The sequence below is a fragment of the Pan troglodytes genome, chromosome 6, assembly GCF_028858775.2.
Source record: "Pan troglodytes isolate AG18354 chromosome 6, NHGRI_mPanTro3-v2.0_pri, whole genome shotgun sequence".
Classification (NCBI taxonomy): domain Eukaryota; kingdom Metazoa; phylum Chordata; class Mammalia; order Primates; family Hominidae; genus Pan; species Pan troglodytes.
The window spans coordinates 75057869-75078231 of record NC_072404.2 but is presented as its reverse complement, the minus strand read 5'-3'; the positions used below and the strand labels follow the sequence as shown (position 1 = coordinate 75078231).

At 57.6% G+C, this 20363-nt stretch overlaps 1 protein-coding gene across 2 annotated transcripts in view; it reads left to right on the top strand.

Moving 5' to 3' along the window:
* The first annotated feature begins 216 nt into the window (after positions 1-216).
* Positions 217-20363, top strand: part of LOC129135492 (E3 ubiquitin-protein ligase DTX1) — a 34960-nt gene continuing 14813 nt past the window's right edge. The window contains exons 1-9 of one of the 2 annotated variants that reach the window (XM_063814317.1): positions 808-1164; positions 2086-2259; positions 6306-6406; positions 7569-7715; positions 11517-11657; positions 15975-16054; positions 17827-17985; positions 18955-19116; positions 19887-19976. In XM_063814317.1, the coding sequence (XP_063670387.1) occupies positions 6370-6406; positions 7569-7715; positions 11517-11657; positions 15975-16054; positions 17827-17985; positions 18955-19116; positions 19887-19976 (816 nt within the window). In that variant the 5' untranslated portion in view covers positions 808-1164; positions 2086-2259; positions 6306-6369. Of the gene's footprint in view, positions 390-807; positions 1165-2085; positions 2260-6305; positions 6407-7568; positions 7716-11516; positions 11658-15974; positions 16055-17826; positions 17986-18954; positions 19117-19886; positions 19977-20363 lie in introns of those variants that run through there. The other variant, XM_063814316.1, reaches the window with a different exon arrangement.

Here is a 20363-nt window from a genome sequence, read left to right as displayed (position 1 = left end):
GCACATGTATGTACTGGCACCATGTATGTACTAGTAAAAACTAGTTAAAATTAAGTCAGTAATTAATGAAGGAATAAGTCAATGAGTGAGCAGGCGAAGGAAGAAAACATAGACCGGAGCAGGTGCGCCTTGGGTTGAGCCCTTCCCCGCTGAGCCCCGCCGAGCCCCGCCTTCTGCCCGCCCCTGGGCCCTACTGGGACTACATTTCCCAGAAGGCCGCACGCCCCGGGCATGCGCAGCGGCTCGCTCGGAAGCTGCGACGCCGAGTTTCACTCTGGCTGCCTTCTGAGAGTCGGAGCCACAGCCAGAGCCCTTCCCAGGCCAAGCCGGAGCTGCAGCCCGAGCGCGGTGGTGCCCTCAGCCCCGTCCTCTTGTCCTCCTCAGCCTCGGTGAGAGGGCGGGCAGGCCACCTGCGCGTCGCTAGGGCTGCGGTCCCAGGGGCGCGGGGTGGCGCGGGGAGCCGGAGCCTAGCTGGGACCGGAAGGAGGCGGGCGTGGGTGTGAGGGGGGCCGACGGCCGGGGCGGCGGGGACACCCGGGGGTCCCGGGAGATCGGGGGTGTCGGGGGTATCGGTCTCCGGGATCAAGGTCCTGAGGGCGGGAGTTGGGGGACTTGGGAGGCGCCGGCAGCTTTGGACGGGACAGGGTGCCGGGTGCGAAAGGGGACGTTCGGATGAAGGCTGAGGGGCTCGCAGGCGGAGGGGCGCGGTTCCGGGTCGCTCGGAAGGCGCGCACCCCTTCCCAAAGTACCCGGAGGAGGCGGTGACGAGATTGCCACCGGCTCCCTGACGAGGGGTTGATCCTGCTGGGGTCTACCCCCAGGTGAAGGGACTCACTGGGCCGGGGGTTGTACTTTGGAGGAGTTTGCTTCCTAACTCTGCTTCCCTGCTTTCCTGTGGGGGGTCTTCCCAGGAGTTCCTGGGGCCCTGGGTCACTTTTTGGGGTGCGTAAGGGGTGCCGACAAAGATTTAGAACTCGGTTCCCTTTTCTGGAGCTGCGCTTTCATCGCGACTGTCTCAGCCAGCTGCCCTCCTCCTCCAAGCTGGCTCCACTTCTCTAAGCGCCAACAGCGATGGAAATAAATAGCATGTGTACAGACGCCTGGACCCTTGAGAAACTCAGAATATTTCTGCATGCCTTCCTAGCTCCTCTAGCGCTCTAGAAGGTAGACTTTCTGGTAGCCACCATCCGGGCTTAAGCCATCCGGATAGCAAGCCCTCTGATTCGGTTGCTCTGTGACCTTAAATATTTACCCTCTCTGGTGTGTTGATTTCCTGGATGCTTAGCTGCCAGACTGGCTTATGAAGTCCTTTTAGAGTTTTCTGTAAAAGGGCTCAGGCCAGGCACGGTGGCTCATGCCTGTAATCCCAGCCCTTTGGGAGGCCGAGGTGGAAGGATCATTTGAGTCCAGGAATTTGAGACAAGCCTGGGAAACGAAGAGGATTCCTGAGATCACTGTCTCTATAAAAAATCAGATGGGCGTGTTGGTGGGTGCCTGTAGTCCCAGCTACTTGGGAGGCTGAGGCAGGAGGATCGCTTGAGCCCAGGAGTTGGAGGCTGCAGTGAGCTGTGATCACACCACTGCACTGCAGCATGGGCGACAGAGGTAGACCCCATCTCAAAAAACAAAAAACAAACAAACTAAAAAAACGAACTTTTTTTTTTTAAGAAAAGGGCTCAGAGCCAGGCGTGGTGACTCGAGCCTATAATCCCAGCTACTCGGGAAGCTGAGGCAGGAGAGTAGCTTGAACCTGGGAGGCGGAGGCTGCAGTGAGCCGAGATCACACCACTGCACTCCAGCTTGGGTGACAGAGCAAGACTCCGTCTCCAAAAACTAATAATAATAAAAAATTTAAAAAAGAGCTCAGGGTTTTTTTGTTTGTTTGCTTTTTGTTGTTTTTTCAACCATCTCCTTGATTGTTAAGTGGGTGGAGGAAGACTGTTGTACCTCCTGCTCCACCCAGGCTATTGGAAAATAAATCTGGTGATTTTCAGTCCCCAGGCACAGCACACGGATCCAACATCTGTACCTTTGTTTTTACTAACTGCTGTTTCTTAATTTAAAACCTGATCATCTTCTTCCTAGTTGGCAAAGGTGCCTTGGAATTTGTGTCGCTGAGTCAGCAAGCCTTTCAGATTTGCCCGGTTTTTGTTGTTTGTGGTTTGTATCAAGATGGGAACTCAAACAAGTCATTCCTCCTAAGGAGCTGGTGTCTTCATCCAGAAGGGACAGTTTGTGCCAGCTCTCCAGAGAGAAAAGGTGAGAGCCATGGGGACTTGACCTTGCTGCCTTCTCTATCTGGTGCAGAGAAGGTGGGGATTGGGGAGGGTGGAATTTGAGGTCTGCAGGATAAACGTGTGCCCTGGGAGTTGACTGTTGATTGCCACCTGTCTCAAATAAATTGCAGTGGCGTCTTGCCACTGCTTCTCCTGTTTAACTAACTAGTCTTAGAAGATGCTTTCCACTTTAAGACATGCTTTATGGGATAGAAGACACAAGTCACGATTTCTGCATTTGAACTGGCAGTTTTCATTTCTTTTGTTGCATAAACCCTTACTGGGTGCCAGACAAGATCTCTGTCTTTTGGGAGTGCATTGTTTGGTGGAAAAGACAAAGCAGAGTCAGCGACAAGGTGTTGTCAGTGTGATATATACTGAGCTGGGAGAAATCACAAGGCTCTCCTACCCACATCCAGAAAGGGGACGGTTAGAGGGAAGGTCAGGAAGGCTCCTGGAAGGTGGTAGTTGAGGGGGGTTGTGAAGGAGGAGTAGGACTTAGAAAGTGGGGCACAGTCGCGTGGGATAGGAGTCAGCGTTTGCAAAGTCATGAAGCTACCGGGACACAGCTGGGCTACTGTTAAGTAGCTTAGTATGTAATAGAGGAGGCTGGAAAAGTAGGCAGAGGGCTCTGAGCGAGGAGGGTTATGTGGGCCATGCCAAGACTCGGGAGTGGAAGGATTTTAGGAGATTTCCATGAGGGTCATTTTATTAATTATTTTTTTGAGTTGGGGTCTGCTTCTGCTGCCCAGGCTGGAGTGCAGTGGAGTGATCATAGTTCACCACAGCCTCAAATTCCTGGGCTCTGGGGTAGCTGAGGTGCCTACCACCATACCCGACTAATAATTTTATCTAGAGACAGTGCTGCTCTACGTTGTCCAGGCTGGTCTTTTAACTCCTGGCCTCAAGGGATCCTCCCATCTCAGCCTCCCAAAGTGCTAGGATTACAGGCCTGAGCCACCGTGCCTGGCCTCGTGAGGGACATTTTAAAGGAGCACACTGGAACATGTGGAATGGGTTTAGACTGGATTATTCACTTTGTGGCGGTCTTCTTACATCATGCCAGCTTCTTCGTGGGGAGAGGCAGGTGAGTGGTTTTGCCCTCAGTTGCTTATAGTCTAGTTGAAGAGATAAAGTGAACATAGAGAACTGAAAAGGAACTTGCTAAGAGGGTGTTTTCTTTCATTCTTTTTGTTGTTGTTGTTTTGTTTGTTTACTTTTTGAGACAGGGTCTTACCCTGTCACCCAGGCTGGAGAGCGGTGGTGCAATCTCAGCTCACTGCTCAACTTCGCCTCCCAGGCTCAAGAGGTTCTTGTGCCTCAGCTTCCCGAGTAGCTGGGCTTACAGGTGCACACCATCATGCCTGGCTAATTTAGAGGGTGTTTGCTTTCTGCTGGGCACGTCCAGGCATCCTGGGAAGTGCTGTTTAAATTGGGCCATAAAAGGGTGGGTAAGGTGAGGACAGGGGACCAAGTGGGTGGGATTCAGGGTGGAGCAGAGTCATGGGGGTGGGGACAGACACGCTGATGCACATGGGAGTAGTGGATCCTCACTTACACTCTGGAAGGGGATTGTGGAGAGGGAGGTATAGATGAGGGGATGGAAGGGAAGGGCACCGGCAAATATTGTTGATAGCAAGGGAAGGGCCGTATTGTGATCGGCTTTGACTGTCAGCCTAAGGAATTTGAATTTCATTCTAGAGATCCAGGGGAGGTGTGTAAAAGACAGGATCAGAACGTTAGTTCAGGAAGCTTAATCTTTTCTGCCCCCCCATCTGAGATGTACAAGAGGGTTAGAAAGCAGAGTTGGAGAAGCTGTTTGGGAGGGAGCACTTATTTTCGTTTTGTTTTGTTTTGTTTTTTTGAGATGGAGTCTCGCTCTGTTACCCAGGCTGGAGTGCAGTGGCGCCATCCTGGCTCACTGCAACCTCCGCCTCCCGGGTTCAAGTGATTCCCCTGCCTCAGCTTCCCAAGTAGCTAGGACTACAAGCACCTGCCACCATGCCTGGCTAATTTTTGTATTTTTAGTAGAGACGGGGTTTCCCTCTGTTGGCCAGGCTGGTGTCGAACTCCTGACCTCAGGTGATGCACCCACCGAGGCCTCCCAAAGTGCTGGGATTACAGGCGTGAGCCACTGCACCCGGCAGGGAGGGGGTACTTATTAAAGTGAGAGGCATAAGGGTCCTGGCCAGGTGTTAGCAGGGGGCTTCAGAGGTGAGGAGAGAGCAGGGCAGGCAGCTGCTAGGCCTGGGGGAGCGGGCTGCAGAGGACTGAGAATCTGAGGTTTTTCTCTTGGCCGCCTGGGGGAAATCCAGGGGGAAAAGGAGAATGAGGAAGGAAGATACGTTTGGCCTCAGACGTGTTGAAGGTATTAAGAGGCCAACAGGAAATGAGGCCATGGGCTAGAGAGAAGAGCCCTGATTCATTCCCCAAATGCCTCCCAAAATTCTGTGCGCCAAGGCTTGTGTTTGGCACTTGGAGTACAAAGATGACTTCAGCAGTCTCTTTGGTGTTTGCCTATAGCTCACTGCAGCCTTGAACTCCCAGGCTCAAGTGATCCTCCTGCCTCAGCCTCTCAAGTAGCTGGGACCACAGGTGCATGCCACCACACCTGGCTAGTTTTTTATTTTTTAGAGTTGGGGTCTTGATTGTTGCCCAGGCTAGATAATGCATTTTTGACATTAAATTCCCCCAAAATGGTGTTGCATCCCTCCCAGAGCATCCTATCGTGGGGTTTATGATACTGACCTGTCTTTTACTGGTGATGAAGGTCATGATCATTTGCTAAAGTGGTGTCTGCCAGGTTTTTTCTCCTCTAAACAGGTGCTATGAGAACCTGCTTTTTTTTTTTTTTTTTTTTTTTTTTTTTTTTTTTTTTTTTTTTGAGACTGAGTTTCTCTCTGTTGCCCAGGCTGGAGTGCAGTGGTGCGATCTCGGCTCACTGCAACATCTGCTGCCCGAGGTTCAAGTGATTCTCCTGCCTCAGCCTCCCAAGTAGCTGGGATTACAGGCGCCTGCCACCACGCCTGGCTAATTTTTGTAGTTTTAGTAGAGACGGGATTTTGCCATCTTGGCCAGGCTGGTCTTGAACTCCTGACCTCACGATCCACCCACCTTGGCCTCCCAAAGTGCTGAGATTATAGGCGTGAGCCACTGCACCCAGCCATTTTTTTTTTTTTTTTTTTTGAGACGGAGTCTTGCTCTGTTGTCCAGGCTGGAGTGCAGTGGTATGGTCTCAGCAACCTCCACCTCCTGGGTTCAAGTGATTCTCCTGCCTCAGCCTGCTGAATAGCTGGGACTACAGCTGTGTGCCAGCATGCCCAGCTAATTTTTTGTATTTTAGTAGAGATGGGGTTTCACCGTGTTAGGATGGTATCAATCTCCTGACCTTATGATCCACCTGCCTCGGCCTCCCAAAGTGCTGGGATTTCAGGCGTGAGCCACCACGCCTGGCCTGAAAGCCTGCATTTTGATGACACTAGTGAGTGTAAAATATCTTTTTTTTCTTTTTATTTTCTTTATTCACAACAGGTATGAAATGATTGTTTTCAGAGTCTTTTTTTTTTTTTTTTTTTTTTGAGACAGGGTCTCACTCTGTCGCCCAGGCTCGACTGCAGTGATGTGGTCGTGGCTCACTGCAGCCTCAACCTCCTGGGTTCAAGCCATCCTCCTGCTTCAGCCTCCCAAGTACAGGTGCGCACCACCACACTTGGCGGACTTTTAAAATTTTTTTTGGAGATGGAGTCTCACTATGTTGCCCAGGCTGGTCTCAAACTCCTGGCCTCAAGTGATCCTCCCACCTCATCCTCCCAAAGTGCTGGGATTACCGGTGTGAGCCACCACACCCCTCCTGAGTCTCCCTGAATTGCCCAGGAAAACAAAACCAAAGGCCTCCACACAGGCACCCAAGGAGCGTAAAAGCGCGAAGGCGCCTCAGTGACTCCCACTTGGCCATGACACAGTGTTTCTCGAGCTCTCGTTTCCAATAAGTCAGCGGTGTGCAGTAAGCTCTGCTCTTTTCTCCCCCAGTGCCTCCCTCCCCAGCGGTCCCTCGAGCAGCCCGGGGAGCATCCCTGCCACTGTGCCCGTGCAGATGCCAAAGCCCAGCAGAGTCCAGCAGGCGCTCGCAGGTAGGTGCCTGCCCTCGGGCTGCAGAGCAGTCTGTGCCCTGCGGGACTTGGTGGGGAGGAAATTGTGATGTGGGGCCTTGTCACCCTCTGGATCCTCAGGGAGAGCCAAAGGGGCTCCCTGGGGGAGCAGTGCCTCTTTCTGGTGATGGTGTCACCCCAGAGTGAGCCCAGGTGCCCCTCCTTTTGCTCTCTGGGGACGTGGGGCCTGATGACGGTGGGCGCTCGGGTGCAGACCTTTTCACATCCTTTAACACTTTTGCATTGAATTGCATTATATTTAAATAGTCACTTTCCTGTCCTGAAATACTTTAAACATTTCCTTAAAGGGGCCCTCTGGGGAATTAATAGATCTATTTCGGCTGTAGTTACTCTTACATCTTGAATAAGAGGCACCTTTTGGGTCCAACCAGATCTTTTGCTGTACTAACCATACATCTTACATCTTGGAACTGTTTTGGGTTTGGTTTGGTTTTTTGTGAGACAAGAGTCTCGCTCTGTCACCCAGGCTGGAGTGCAGTGGCGCTAACCCAGCTCACTGAAGTCTTGAACTCCTGGGCTCAAGCAATCCTTTCACCTTAAGGATCCTTAAAAATACCTACTGCTGGCCCCCACACCCATTCTGTTTTAGCAGCCTGGCTAGCAGGGTTTTCAGAAGCTCCACAGGTGGCAGGATTTTTTTTCTTTTTTCTTTTTTTGAGATGGAGTCTCTCTCGCCCAGGCTGGAGTGCAGGGGTGGGATCTCGGCTCACTGCAACCTCTGCCTCCCAGGTTCAAGCAATTCTCCTGCCTCAGCCTCCCGATTAGCTGGGATTACAGGTGCATGCCACCATGCCCGGGCAATTTTTGTATTTTTAGTAGAGATAGGGTTTCGCCATGTTGACCAGTCTGGTCTTGAACTCCTGACCTCAAGTGATCCATCCACCTCGGCCTCCCAAAGTGCTGGGATTACAGGCATGAGCCACCGTGCCTGGCCATTTTTTTTTTTTCTTGTTATAAGAGACAGGATCTTGCTCTGTTCCCCAGGCTGGTGTGCAGTGGTGTAGTCATAGCTCACTGCAGCCTCCAACCCCTGGGCTGAAGCAATCCTTCTGCCTCAGCCTCCTGAGTAGCTGGGATTACAGACACATGCCACCATACCAGGGAAGTTTTTTATTTTTTGTAGAGCCAGGGTCTCACTATGTTGCCCAGGCTGGTCTTGAACTCCCAGGCTCAAGCCGTCTTCATGCCTTGGCCTCCCAAAGCGGTGGGATTCCAGTCATGAGCTGCCACGCCCAGCTGAGGTTATTTTCTAACTTCTGGAGATTGCAAGGTATGTAAGGAGGTGGATGGCGCCATCGTTGTTCACAGGGTGATGTGGCGGAATTCAATAATGAGTTGGTGTTTTAGGGGAGTCGCTGTCGTAGTGGCTGAGAGGGGACAGGCCTGGAGGCAGGGCGGCTGGTGCAGAGCCTGACCTCAGACCTGGGGGCACCAGCCAAGGCCTGACCAGCTTCGAGGCAGTGGAGTGGAGGGGGAGGTTTGGCTTGAAACATTCAGAGGCATGAGCCGTCAGGCGGGGGGTTGTGAGGGGGGATTGGGGGTAGACTGAGGCCTGCTGGAGTGCAGCCAGTCACAACTGAGGAGCAGCCTGGGGCTTGGCGTGTGAATTCATTTCGTCCTTAAATCACTGAGGTGGAGGCTTTTGTTCCCATTTTCATTAGAGGAAACTGAGGCTCGGAGAATTTAAAAATTCTCTGCCAGCGCTTGGCAGAGCTGAGACACAGCCCCGGGCCTTCTTGCCTATGACGGTTCAGTGCTGCTGAGTCTAGGGTGAGGTTGGGAGGGGGTGATGGCTGTGGAGTGGCCGTTGGAGCTGTTTCGGGGCAGTGGGATTTGGCTGTGGGCCTCAGAGGAGCAGTCTTGGGTGGAATGGGGTGCCCCTGACCCCTCGTGGGAGCGTGTGTGCCACAGAGACCGTGGGCGGGACTGAAGAGAAAATGAAGGAGCAGCCAGAGAGGTGGGGGCAGGAGGGAGAGGAGCTGGAGTGGGGCAGGGGAGACAGAATGAGCAAGACACACTGGCCAGAAAGTCCCTGCCCACTGAAGTCACCGTGCGGCGCCGTAGGGAAATCACAGTGTACCATGTGTGCATGTGCGGCCGTGGTGGCATTGGAGACAGGTTGTGGGTAAACAGACGGGGCCCCCACACGGTTCCTCATGGCCCAGCTCCTTCCAGCTCTGGGGCTCTCGCAAGCCTTCGTGGCCAGGCCTGACAGTGAGTGACCTCTGAGGCCATGACACAGATCTGAGTGCCCTGGGTGTGGAGTTAGCACCTGCCCCCTTCCTCTGCTCTTGAGGCTGAAGGTCCTGTTCAGGCTGTGTCCCAAATTGTCCATCCTGTTGTCTGTCCCCGTTGCTCTCAGAGCAATCCTGGAGCTAAAGCAGGTATTTTAACATCCATTTTACTTGTGGGGAAATAGATTCGGGAAGCTGGTTCAGGCCTAAGGAAATAGGAGAGCCTGGAGGCTGTGTAGACTCCTGCCTCCCCCAGTTCAAGGCCCAGTGTTGGTACCTACTGGGGGAGCATTGTCTAGGGGAGCAGGGAATGAGAGGAGCCTGGCCAGCACCCCGGAGCCAGAGCTGGAGAGCAGTGTCCTGTCACCCTGGTGTGCTTGTGGGTTGAGGAATTATACATGCCCGGCTGCGGAGACGAGCGTTTGCGCACAGGGTTTTTGCAGGGAGGTTTATAACCAGGAGGTCATGCTTTGGAAGGACTGAGTGCTGGAGGCACTGCTTCCAGGTGACAGTGCCTCCAGGTGACAGCTCCCCTGGCTGTGGCATAGCCCAGTCCCTCTATCGGGTGGGGGCAGGGACTGTGAGGCTGGGGCCAGGGTCTCCACCCCTCACCTGGTCACAGCAGCGGTCCATCCACAGCTCACACTGCTGCCTGGGGCAGGGATGGGTGTCAGCAGCCTGCCCAGGACTGCTCAGCTGGTGAGGGCTGGCACTGGGCTCGAACCCAGGCTGGGGAGGTCAGAGCACACAGAGGAGAGGCTTGGATCTCAGCCCTGGCCCTGGGTGTCAGAAGGAGGGGTGTCTGCAAATTGGAAGTGAGAATCAGTGAGTGGGGGCTTCACTCTTCAGGGCTCTGACAGCGGGAATCCTCCCAGATGGGTGGAGAAAAAGGCTGTGGCCCTCCGAGTTCTTCAGGTGATTTGGGGGCTGTCAGGAGTTTGGGGGGCTGTCCCTAGCCCTCCTCCTCTCCAGGCTTCTGGGTTGAAACTTGTGTGTTTGTGACTTGAATTCAGGGGAGTGGGTCCTGCATTGAAAAGGACACGTGTGTCACTCATGCGGCCTCCTGGGGGCTGGTGGTGGCCCAAGGATGTCTTCATTCCTCAGCAAACACAGAGGGCTGCAGGCTTCCCAGGGATCAGGCACTGCCCCAGCGGGGTGCTGGAGATGCAGCTACGGGTGGGACCTCGTGGAACTCGTGCTGAGGGAAGACAGTCCATAGAAACAGAGGGGAGTGCAAAGCAGGAGTCCAGCAGGGCGGGGCGGGAGGCTTGGAGGGACAGGCCCCGTCAGGCAGTGTTCAGGGAAAGCCTGCCCGCCGAGGCAGTGTTGCCGGAGAACCCTGGGTAGGGAGACGTGTCCTGGCCTTTGGTCCTCCCAGACGACGTGGGCAGCGCAGAGGCACCAGGTTCTCTTGAGGAAAACTGCACCTGTCCCTGTCCTCTCCCATCTCTCTGCCACCCGCACCCACTTGTCCTTCTCTCCACCCAACATTCAGTTCCCACAGGAACCGCATTTGAGCCCAGGAACAAGCTTGGGATGTTGGGGGCATTGAACTCCCGGGCTCAAACCTCTGTCCTCTGATGCACGATTTGGTGTCTCCTGCTGAGCGGCCACTGCAACTCACCCTGCCCACCTCGGCTCTGCTGCCCAGGCTGGTGGCTGGTCTCCGCTTCTGTCCCCACAGCCAGGCACATGTGCCGGGTTGAGAAGCTTTGTTCTTCTAGTGGGGGCGCAGTGGCTGGCCTGGCCGCCCTTCACCCCTGAGTCACGCCATCTGTTCCTGGATGGGGAGTGGGGTCCAGGAGGACTGGGATCTCTACCAACTCCCCCAGCAGCCGGCTGTGCCCAGCTCCTGAGCCAGGTTCTGCAGACCCTGGAAGCCACCTTAAGGGATGGCTAAGAAGCTCTGGGCTTCCCCTTTCTCTGGAGAGGAGGTGCTTTTGACCTAACTGACCGATGACAGGGAGGACCGGGGAGCTGGCACTATGGAAAGTGGGGTAGGCCGAGGGTGTGGCAGGAACGGGTTCGTCCAGCAGGACACGCTGTGTCCCAGGAAGCGCTGGGTCATCAGGGAGCACGAAGGAAGCAGTGTCAGAGGAGAGTCCCCCAGGGCAAGTGTGGGGTTCCCTGCAGGCATCCGGCAGTGGTGAGCTCTGGAAAGAGTGGCCGGTCTGTCCCAGCATAGCTGCTGGCCACAGGCCCACCCTTGCCCGAGGGCGCCAGAGCCACAGCCTGGGGCGTTGCTGCAGCCCAGCCCTCACAGTATGGGGATGCTGCAGTGTGGGAGCAGGCCCAGGGGCCGCGTTCCTGCCCGCCTACCCCACCGCTGTCGCTGAAGGCCGTGGCACCCAGATCAGCCAGGAGGGGCATGGAGCACACACAGCACCCAGTGGAGGCTGGAGGCCTAGTAACTCCAAGCCAGGAGGGCCCAGGGCCTCCTGGGGAAGCTGAGCCCTTGGAGCCAGCCCCACCCAGGAGACCCCATGCCCTGGGCGGCTTCCTGGAGTGGCGTCCTCCGCCCTCTGCTCTCCTGATGTCACGGGTCCTGCCCCGGTGCCCACCTGCACACTGAGGGCACGGGCTTGTCTGTTGCTCCTATAGAAACCTGTGGGCTCTGGGGCCAGGGCTACCATGAGCCAGGCTGCCCCACCCTCTGATTCCTGGTCTGGGTAGTCCTGGAAGCCCCCAGAGGCCACATTCCCCAGGGAGACCTGTGCGTCCCCGTGGCCATTGATGGTGTCACATCCTTGGCCTGAGCAGGGTTTGTTGGCGTCACATGCCGAATGAGTCTTCTAATGTCTCTCCCTCTCTACGTGTCTGCTCTCACACCCGTGCAGGCATGACGAGTGTTCTGATGTCAGCCATCGGACTCCCCGTGTGTCTTAGCCGCGCACCCCAGCCCACCAGCCCTCCCGCCTCCCGTCTGGCTTCCAAAAGTCACGGCTCAGTTAAGAGATTGAGGAAAATGTCTGTGAAAGGTAATTCTTGTTCCCAAAAACTCTCTGGCCTTTGCTAAGCCTCCTTCCAGCCTCGCTGCCTCTGACTCTTCTGCACAGACCCTCTTCCTTCTCTCTGCTCCCTGAATCCTGGGGGAAGGGGCTCAGTGGCCCTTCTCCCTGCCCCCGCTGGGCAGCAGAGGCGGCCCCTGGAAGCTGACTTTCCACCGCAGCCCCAGAGTTCAGCTCCTCTCCTCCAGTCACAGCTGGCATGAGGGGGCTTGTTCTTGAGGACTTTGTGATTTTTGTAAGCAACAAGTTGTGGGTGAGAGGCGGCGCCCGGCTCAGGATGCGGGGACAACCGTCCCTTCCGCCGGGGCCAGCACGTGTCTCGGGAAAGGCCCCCAGACAGCGGCCCAGGTCTGCTGCCCAGGTCTGCTGCCCTGACCCCCAGCCCTGTGTGACCACCACGTGGGCTGCTTGAGAGGGGTCCCTCGGTGACCCCTGCCCTGCTCGTTGCATGGCCACAGAAGAAGGGGCTTTAGGACCACAGCAGGTCCAGGGAGTTACAGCAAGACCTGCTCGGAGCAGCCTGTGATGGTCAAGTTCTGAACCTTTCCCAAGCGGGTGCTGGCCCTGCTTCCACCCCTGGGCTGTGGAAGTGTGGACTGTGGCCAGTCCAGACGCTCTTGAGTGGGTGTGGTGGCGGGCAGGGAGGGTGGCCGTGGCCCTGCTGGCCCTCAGTGTCTGTGTCATCTTAGCAGGTCCTCTCGGAGCCTCCGCTTAGCAGAGGGGCTTGGCGAGGTCTAGGAAATACTCGAAGCGCCTGGCATGCGGCAAGGGTGGCTTCCGATCGTGTCCGACCTCCAGCCCACAGGCGAGGAGGTGGGCTCAGGAAGGGGTGGGCCTCGAGCTCCTGCCCCCAGCCCAGGGCTCTGCACGCCCTGCCCTTCCCTTGCCCTGGGGGAGGAGCCAGACTCGTTGGCAGCCCGGGCTGGCAACCTTCTGTGGCACTCGGGTTTACCTGGGAAGGACACGCTCTTGGTGGGTCACCTGGCTGGCCCCTTCTGAGACACGTGGCTAATGGAAAGCTCCCTTCTGTTCTGAAAAGCTGCAAGGGCCGGGGTGGGTGGGCGGGGGTGGGATGCTGTGCCCGGCCTCACCAGGGCTGGGCAGAGGCGAGGCCCAGGCTCACCCAGAGATGGCTCTGGAGTTGGCAGGCTTTTCCAAAGGAAAAGGCCCCCCTCAGCCTGAGTAGGGCATTCCAGCCACACGGAGGGTGACCCTGAGCTGGGGGCCATCGTTCTGGTCTGGCGTTCTCGCCACCGTGACAGGATTTGGGTTCGGGCAGTCTGTATGGGTGTGTGGAGGTGGGTGTGTGAGGTGTGAGGTGTGTGGAGGTGTGGGGTGTGTGGGGTGTGTGGAGGTATGGGGTGTATGGAGGTGGGTGTGTGGGGTGTATGGAGGTGTGAGTTGTGTGGAGGGGTGAGGTGTGTAGGGTGTGTAGAAGTGTGGGGTGTGTGAGGTGGGGGTGTGTGAGGTGGGATGTGAGGTGTGGAGGTGTGGGGTGTGTGGAGCTGTGTGTGGTGTGTGGAGGTGTGGGGTGTGTGGAGGTGTGGGGTGTGTACAAGTGTGGGGTATGTGGAGATGTTGGGGTGGGCAGGTGTGTGGAAGTGTGCAGGTGTGTGGGTATGTGCAAGTGTGGGGTGTGTGGTATGTGGTGTGTGCAGGTGTGGGTATGTGGAGGTGTGGGGTGTGTGTAGGTGTGATATGAGGAGTGGGGTGTGGAGGTGTGGGGTATGTGGAGATGGTGTGTGGAGGTGTGTGGTGTGTGCAGGTGTGGGGGTGTGGAGGTGTGGGGGTGTGGGGTGTGTGGAGTGTGGGGTGTGTGGAGTTGTGAGGGGTGTGGGTGGAGTTGGTGTGTGGTGTGGGATGTGTGGAGGTGGGTATGTGAGGTGTGTGGGATATGGAGGTGTGCGGTATGTGGGGGTGTGTGGAGGTGGGGGTGTGGGTGGAGTTGGGTGTGTGGGGGGTGTGGGTGTGGATTGGGGTGTGGTGTGTGTAGGTGTGTGTGTAGGTGTGGTGTCTGTAGGTGGGGGTGTGGGTGGAGTTGGGTGTGTGTGGGGGGGTGTGGGTGTGGATTGGGGTGTGTGGTGTGTGTGTAGTTGTGGTGTCTGTAGGTGTGGGTGGAGGTGGGGGTGTGTGGGGTGTGGGTGTGTGGTGTGTGTGTAGGTGTGGTGTCTGTAGGTGTGGGGGGTGTGGGTGGAGTTGGGTGTGTGGGGGGGGTGTGGATTGGGGTGTGTGGTGTGTGTGTAGGTGTGGTGTCTAGGTGTGGGGGGTGTGGGTGGAGTTGGGTGTGTGTGGGGGGGTGTGGGTGTGGATTGGGGTGTGTGGTGTGTGTGTAGGTGTGGTGTCTGTAGGTGGGGGGTGTGGGTGGAGTTGGGTGTGTGTGGGGGATGTGGGTGTGGATTGGGGTGTGTGGTGTGTGTGTAGGTGTGGTGTCTAGGTGTGGGGGGTGTGGGTGGAGTTGGGTGTGTGTGGGGGGGATGTGGGTGTGGATTGGGGTGTGTGGTGTGTGTGTAGGTGTGTGTGTAGGTGTGGTGTCTAGGTGTGGGGGGTGTGGGTGGAGTTGGGTGTGTGTGTGGGGGGTGTGGGTGTGGATTGGGGTGTGTGGTGTGTGTGTAGGTGTGTCTGTAGGTGTGGGGGGTGGAGGTGTGGATTGGGGTGTGTGGTGTGTGTGTAGGTGTGTCTGTAGGTGTGGGGGGTGGAGGTGTGGGGGGTGTGTGGGGTGTGGGTGTGTGGTGTGTGTGTAGGTGTGTCTGTAGGTGTGGGGGGTGGAGGTGTGGGGGTGTGTGGGGTGTGGGTGTGTGGTGTGTGTGTAGGTGTGTCTGTAGGTGTGGGGGGTGTGGGTGGAGTTGGGTGTGTGTGGGGGGTGTGGGTGTGGATTGGGGTGTGTGGTGTGTGTGTAGGTGTGGTGTCTGTAGGTGTGGGAGGTGTGGGTGGTGTGGGGGGTGTGTGGGGTGTGGGTGTGTGGTGTGTGTGTAGGTGTGGTGTCTGTAGGTGTGGGGGGTGTGGGTGGAGGTGTGGGGGGTGTGGATGGGGGTTGGGGGGTGTGGTCTTGCCAGCAGTTTCCCTCCAGGTCACAGCAGCCATGCCATCACAGCAATTCCAGCTTGGTTACATATTCGTCTTTCCCGTTTGAGATCGGGGAACCGAGGCTCAGAGGTGGCATGATTCGTTCACAGCAAGAGAACTAGAATTAAACAAACCGTGCCGACTCCAGCCTCCGCCCCACCACGCCACCTCCCTGCCAAACTGTCCCCTCCCTGGCCCTTTTTGGTGTAAAGGGAGTTCAGCAGGTGCAGTTGTGAGCCCTCAGGCTTAGAATTCTCTGCAGCCCCTGAAGGCCGTGAGCTTGGATTCAAACCAGAGCCCCTTCTGGTCCTGGAGTCTGGGACGACCACAGCCCCACCATGACCTTGGGGTGGAGCCCCTGTCAGGAGCGCCTCCACGGGTGGCACTGGGCTCCCCGTCCCTCTTTCACCCCCGCACGGGCTTGGCTGCTGGCTTCTGTGGTTCTGCTACTCCCACTACCTAGAGAACGCCCCGGGCCGCGCCGATCCTCACCAGCTCGGGGAGCCTCTTGTCCATAGGAGAGGCTTTACTGGATGTGGGGTTCGGTGTTTATGGAGATGCAGCCCTTCTCCCTCCAGCTTCGTGCACGTGTGCACAGACAGCGAGTGAGGCCGTCAGGGTGGGCTCCTGCCACGTCTTGGCCCCTCCCCAGAGTCGCTGGACTTAGGAGCTAGTCTGCACGTGACAGACCTTCCCAGTCAGTGGCAGGCGTTTCCCGGGACAGTGTCTGTGTGGCTGTCGGCGTGTGTGCAGCTGCCTGTACATGCTGGACCCCAGACTCCCTTGTCCCTGCAATGTTCATGTCAGGGTAATGCAAGTTGAATCAAATCGTGCTGCCACAACGCCCCCTGGAGTAGTTTGTGCCCGAAGCGGCTGACTCTTCTGCGCAGCCTCAGAAGCGCCGGGGTCGGTTTCCTCACTCAATGTGCGCGGGGATGCGGCTCCCAGGAGACTGTGCTGCTGTTTCTGCTCTTCTGTATCCTCCATGGCTCCTGGGGCTGAGCCGGGTCCCCGGACGGTGGGACTGGGGAAGGCTTTGCCCGACGTAGCTCGGGGCTCTGTGCCTGGCGCTCAGCTCTCCCGTCGCGCACACTGGCCTCCCTGTCTGGGCCCCTCTCGCATTTCCTCCTGGCAGCTTAGACCTCTCCCTTGCCTTCCTTGCCCTCTGGTCTCCTCTCCAGCCTGTGCTCCTCAGGACGCTGCTTATGTACTTCTCTCTTCTAGGAGCGACCCCGAAGCCAGAGCCAGAGCCAGAGCAGGTCATAAAAAACTACACGGAAGAGCTGAAAGTGCCCCCAGATGAGGTTTGTGTCTTGGGACCTTGGCTGCCTTTGGTTCTGTTTGGAAACAACTCCACATGGAAAGGACATCCGCCCCATCTTGCTTGAAGGGTGCTTCCCAGGTGCCTCTGGGTGCCAGGGCCTTGCTCCAGCCCCTTTGGTTTCATCTCCCAGCCTCCCGAGACCCACATCGTTATGGTCTGAGCTTTGCACTTAAGGAGCTGTGGTCCTGAGCAAAGCCCCTCCTCTCCCGGCCCTGGCCTCTCCATAGCCTGATGGCCATCCTGGGAGCAGGAATTCCAGAGACAAGGGATGGGCCAACCTGCCCCACTCTCCACCTTGCGGATGCTGGTGTAGAAGTGAGGTGGCCTCGTCCAGGTGGCTGTCCTGCCCCCCGGCTATTGGGAGAGCTGGTCAAGGTTCTTATAATTTTTTTATTCTTAAAGATGGGTGCACACTGTCGCCCAGGCTCAGTGCAGTGGCGTGATCACAGCTCACTGCAGCCCTGTCCTCCTGACCTCCTGTAATGAACAGGACCAATCAGACTCCTGTTGCGCTTCCATAGAACCTGAACCTCTGCTGAGCCACGTTTTGGGGGCTGCAGCACCACTTTCCCCTGATTTTAGCTGGGAGCCCTGGAGATACTGTTGGGGGAGGGGGTGGGTGAACGGCCGGGAGTACCAGTACCCAGAGATCTTCAGATACTTGGGGGCGGGTGGAAGGCCAGGAGCCCCAGTACCCAGGGACTCTTCACTTGTCTCTCTCCAGTCTGTTGAGTCCATGAGAAAAATCTGGTAAGTAAAGGTTTGGAAAGGAGCCTGAACGTCCTCCTCATGTGTCCCACCCCTTCCACAAGCCCTTGCCACGTTCCCGCCTGCCCAGCGCTCAGCTCTGTCTCGGCCCTGGTGTCCATCTGGTGTGACTGGGCCATTTCACCCCAGGCTCCTCCTCTCCAAGCTGCCATCTGCACAGCCAGCACGCAGCTTGGATCATGGGAGCACTCCCTGCCTGGAACCCCCAGCAGGACCCCCAACTCACACACAGCCCCAAGCCCCTGAGTGTGGCAGCCAGACCCCCGAGGGCGCGCCTCTCCCTGATCCTGTCTCATCTCCTGCTCCCAGCCCACCCCCTGCCAGCTTTAGTGCCCATGCACTGGCTCCTCGTTCAGAACGTCCTCCTCCGTCTTCCGGGTGCCCACTCTGTGCTTGTCCATCTGGCAATTCCTGTCTCCCTTGTAAGACCCCACTCCGAGGGCCTCCCCCAGGATCCTGCCCTGTCCGTCCTCCCCATTTGGTGGCTTCTGCTGTCATGTCGGGCCTGTGCTGCTGGTAAGCCCTTCAAGGGCACAGGTCCCGGTGACTCACCTGTGTCTCCAGCCTGTGGAATGGACTTTTTTTTTTTTTCTGAGACGGAGTCTTGCTCTGTCGCCCAGGCTGGAGTGCAGTGGCACAATCTCAGCTCTGCAACCTCTGCCCCCTGAGTTCAAGTGATTCTCTTGCCTCAGCCTCCCGAGTAGCTCGGATTATAGGCGCCTGCCAACACGCCCAGCTAATTTTTGTATTCTTAGTAGAGATGGGGTTTTCCCGTGTTGGCCAGGCTGGCCTCAAATTCCTGACCTCAAGTGATCAGCCTCCCAGAGTGCTGGGATTACAGGCCTGAGCCACTGCGCCTGGCCTCGGAATTGACTTTGACTGCACTTCCAGCATTTCAGCACATGAAAGCCTCTTTTTCCAAGACTGGCCCACGTCAGCCCAGCCCACTGTTGGCAAGCATGACCCGTGTTTGGTCTCCTCCAGGACTGCATCATCTGCATGGAGAAGCTGTCCGCAGCGTCTGGATACAGCGATGTGACTGACAGCAAGGCAATCGGGCCCCTGGCTGTGGGCCGCCTCACCAAGTGCAGCCACGCCTTCCACCTGCTGTGCCTCCTGGCCATGTACTGCAACGGCAATAAGGTGCCCCCACTGGCCCGGGGCGGAGGCGGATGGCCCGCCCCCACAGTTCTGAGCTGTCCCCTGCAGGGGCGGGAGGGTTCCGGGTGTGGCTGTAGGAATGGGCCTCTGCAAAAGATGGTGCTGGGCGTGGGGCCAGCTTGAAGACCTTTCTAAAGGCCTGGCCGGCTCTCCTAGGCCTGCCCTACTCTTCTAGGTCTGCCCCACACTTTAGAAAGGAGGACCAGGGCGGCTGGTTCCCTCCACCCCTCCAGCCAGGCCTGAGAAGATTCTGGGCTTCTCTGAGCCTCAGGGCACCGCCTCCCCCTCGGCCACTTGTAAGCACCGCAGACACTGTCTCCCTTCTTCCTTACAGCATCCCTGTGCAGTCAGCACAGTGTTCATGAGGGAGAGGCTCAGAGCAGGGGCTGTGCCCACGGTCACCCCACTGGGAGGTGGGAGCCAGGCCTTGAGGCAGGGCTGATCCTGGGCCCCACGGTAGCCTACACATGAAGAGCCGCGCCCAGACCGACCCCCAGCTGCTCTCCCTGCATCGGCCTTCAGGCGGGATGGGCAGAGTTTAGAGGCTTAGAGAACCGAGTCATGTGGTGCATCGGAGCCTGGCTCGGCCTTCCCTAGTGTCTGCCGTCCTGGGCAGCCAGGGCCTAGCTCCGCAGATCAGACACTGCAAGGCTGTCTATCCGACTGCAAATGCGATTCACCCGTGGAGATTTCTGCTCAGGATCCGAGTTTTCCCACTCGCCACCTGTCTCCTGATAGCATGTCCCTTAACGAAAATGGCATGAGTTGCTGGTGCAAAACAAAGCTTTCCAGGGAAGCTGTTGGAAGCCAGTTTCCGGGCAGGAGGCTGCCAGCAACTCCCTGGGATGGTGGCCAGCCCATTCCCGGGGCCCTTTACCATCTGACGGTGGAGGTGACGGTCTTGGGTGTTCTCAGACTGCCAGCTCAGTGGGTTGCATCTGCCTCTCTCAGGATGGAAGTCTGCAGTGTCCCTCCTGCAAAACCATCTATGGAGAGAAGACGGGGACCCAGCCCCAGGGAAAGATGGAGGTATTACGGTTCCAGATGTCGCTCCCCGGCCACAAGGACTGCGGGACCATCCTCATAGTTTACAGCATTCCCCATGGCATCCAGGTGAGGGGCCTTCTTGAGTCCCCCACTCCTGGCCACTCCTCTTCCCACCCCGCCCACGTCCCAGCAGTCTGCCCCTGGATCAAGGCTGAGGATGCCCATGTGGCCAAGCTCAGGCCCCCAGGTCTCGTAAGGCCACGGCCATGGAGGGCCGGGAATGGGGAGGCAGTGCCGGGGCTTAGGGCAAGCTCTTAGGGCTGTGGCAGCAAAAGGCTGGCCCTCCACTCTTTCCTGAACCAAGGAAGCCTTCCTAGAGGAGGAGCCATCTTAGCTGGACTTGTTCTGGGCAGAAGGGCAGGCAGTTCAGTGGGAGGAACCCTGCGGAGGGGCTGGAGAAGCGGGGCCACAGCAGGGTGTGCGTCGAGGAACCTTGGGTTGGGAGTGGCAGGGCCAGGCGTGTGGGTGTCAGGAGCCCAGGCACAAGGCCCCAGAGTCCCAGAGGAGACTCAGACGGGCCCTAGCCCTTTCGGTCTCCTGTCTTGAGCCAAGGTGGATCGTAGGGCCTGGGGCAGGGTGGGCAGATAACAGGGGGCAGCAGGCAGCGGGCACTGGCTGCCAGCCAAGGTCCACCTGTGGTGGATGGAGGCATCTTTTTGTCTTGTTGAACCATGAGCCTTTCCCCTGGTTTCCCTCCACTTCTCCACAGCTCAGAGGGAAATTCAGGAACATTTGGGGTTGGCATCTCGGAGCGGGGGAGGAGCTGGAGCTGTGCAGGGGCCTGTCCCTGTGCGGGCTCTCGGAGCACCCTATCCTGGTGTCTGTTCCTACCGCAGGGCCCTGAGCACCCCAATCCCAGAAAGCCGTTCACTGCCAGAGGGTTTCCCCGCCAGTGCTACCTTCCAGACAACGCCCAGGGCCGCAAGGTGAGTGCCACCATGCGCCCCGGGGGTGGACGGGGCCCTGACCAGGCGGCAGGAGGCCAGGCGCCACACTGGACTCTGCTTCTGCAGCGGAGGACAGAGGCTGAGGCCGGGCCGAGTGTCTGCTGCTCTTTTCTGGGGACCTGCTGTAGGTACAGGGAGGGCAGCCTGGACCTCACATAGCCTTGAGGGAGGAGGAGAGGCCATCACCTTCCAGCACCCTGCCGGGTGGGGTCAGGAGCTCCTGAGAGTCAGAGTGTGACAGGCAGGGACGGGGGTTGTGTTAGACCAGGTGACCACGGAAGGCTGGAGCAGTGGTGTCTGCACTGGGACATGAATAGGGACTTTGTGGCTGCAGCCAGACCCAAGGGGCTGGGGGCCCTGCTGGAG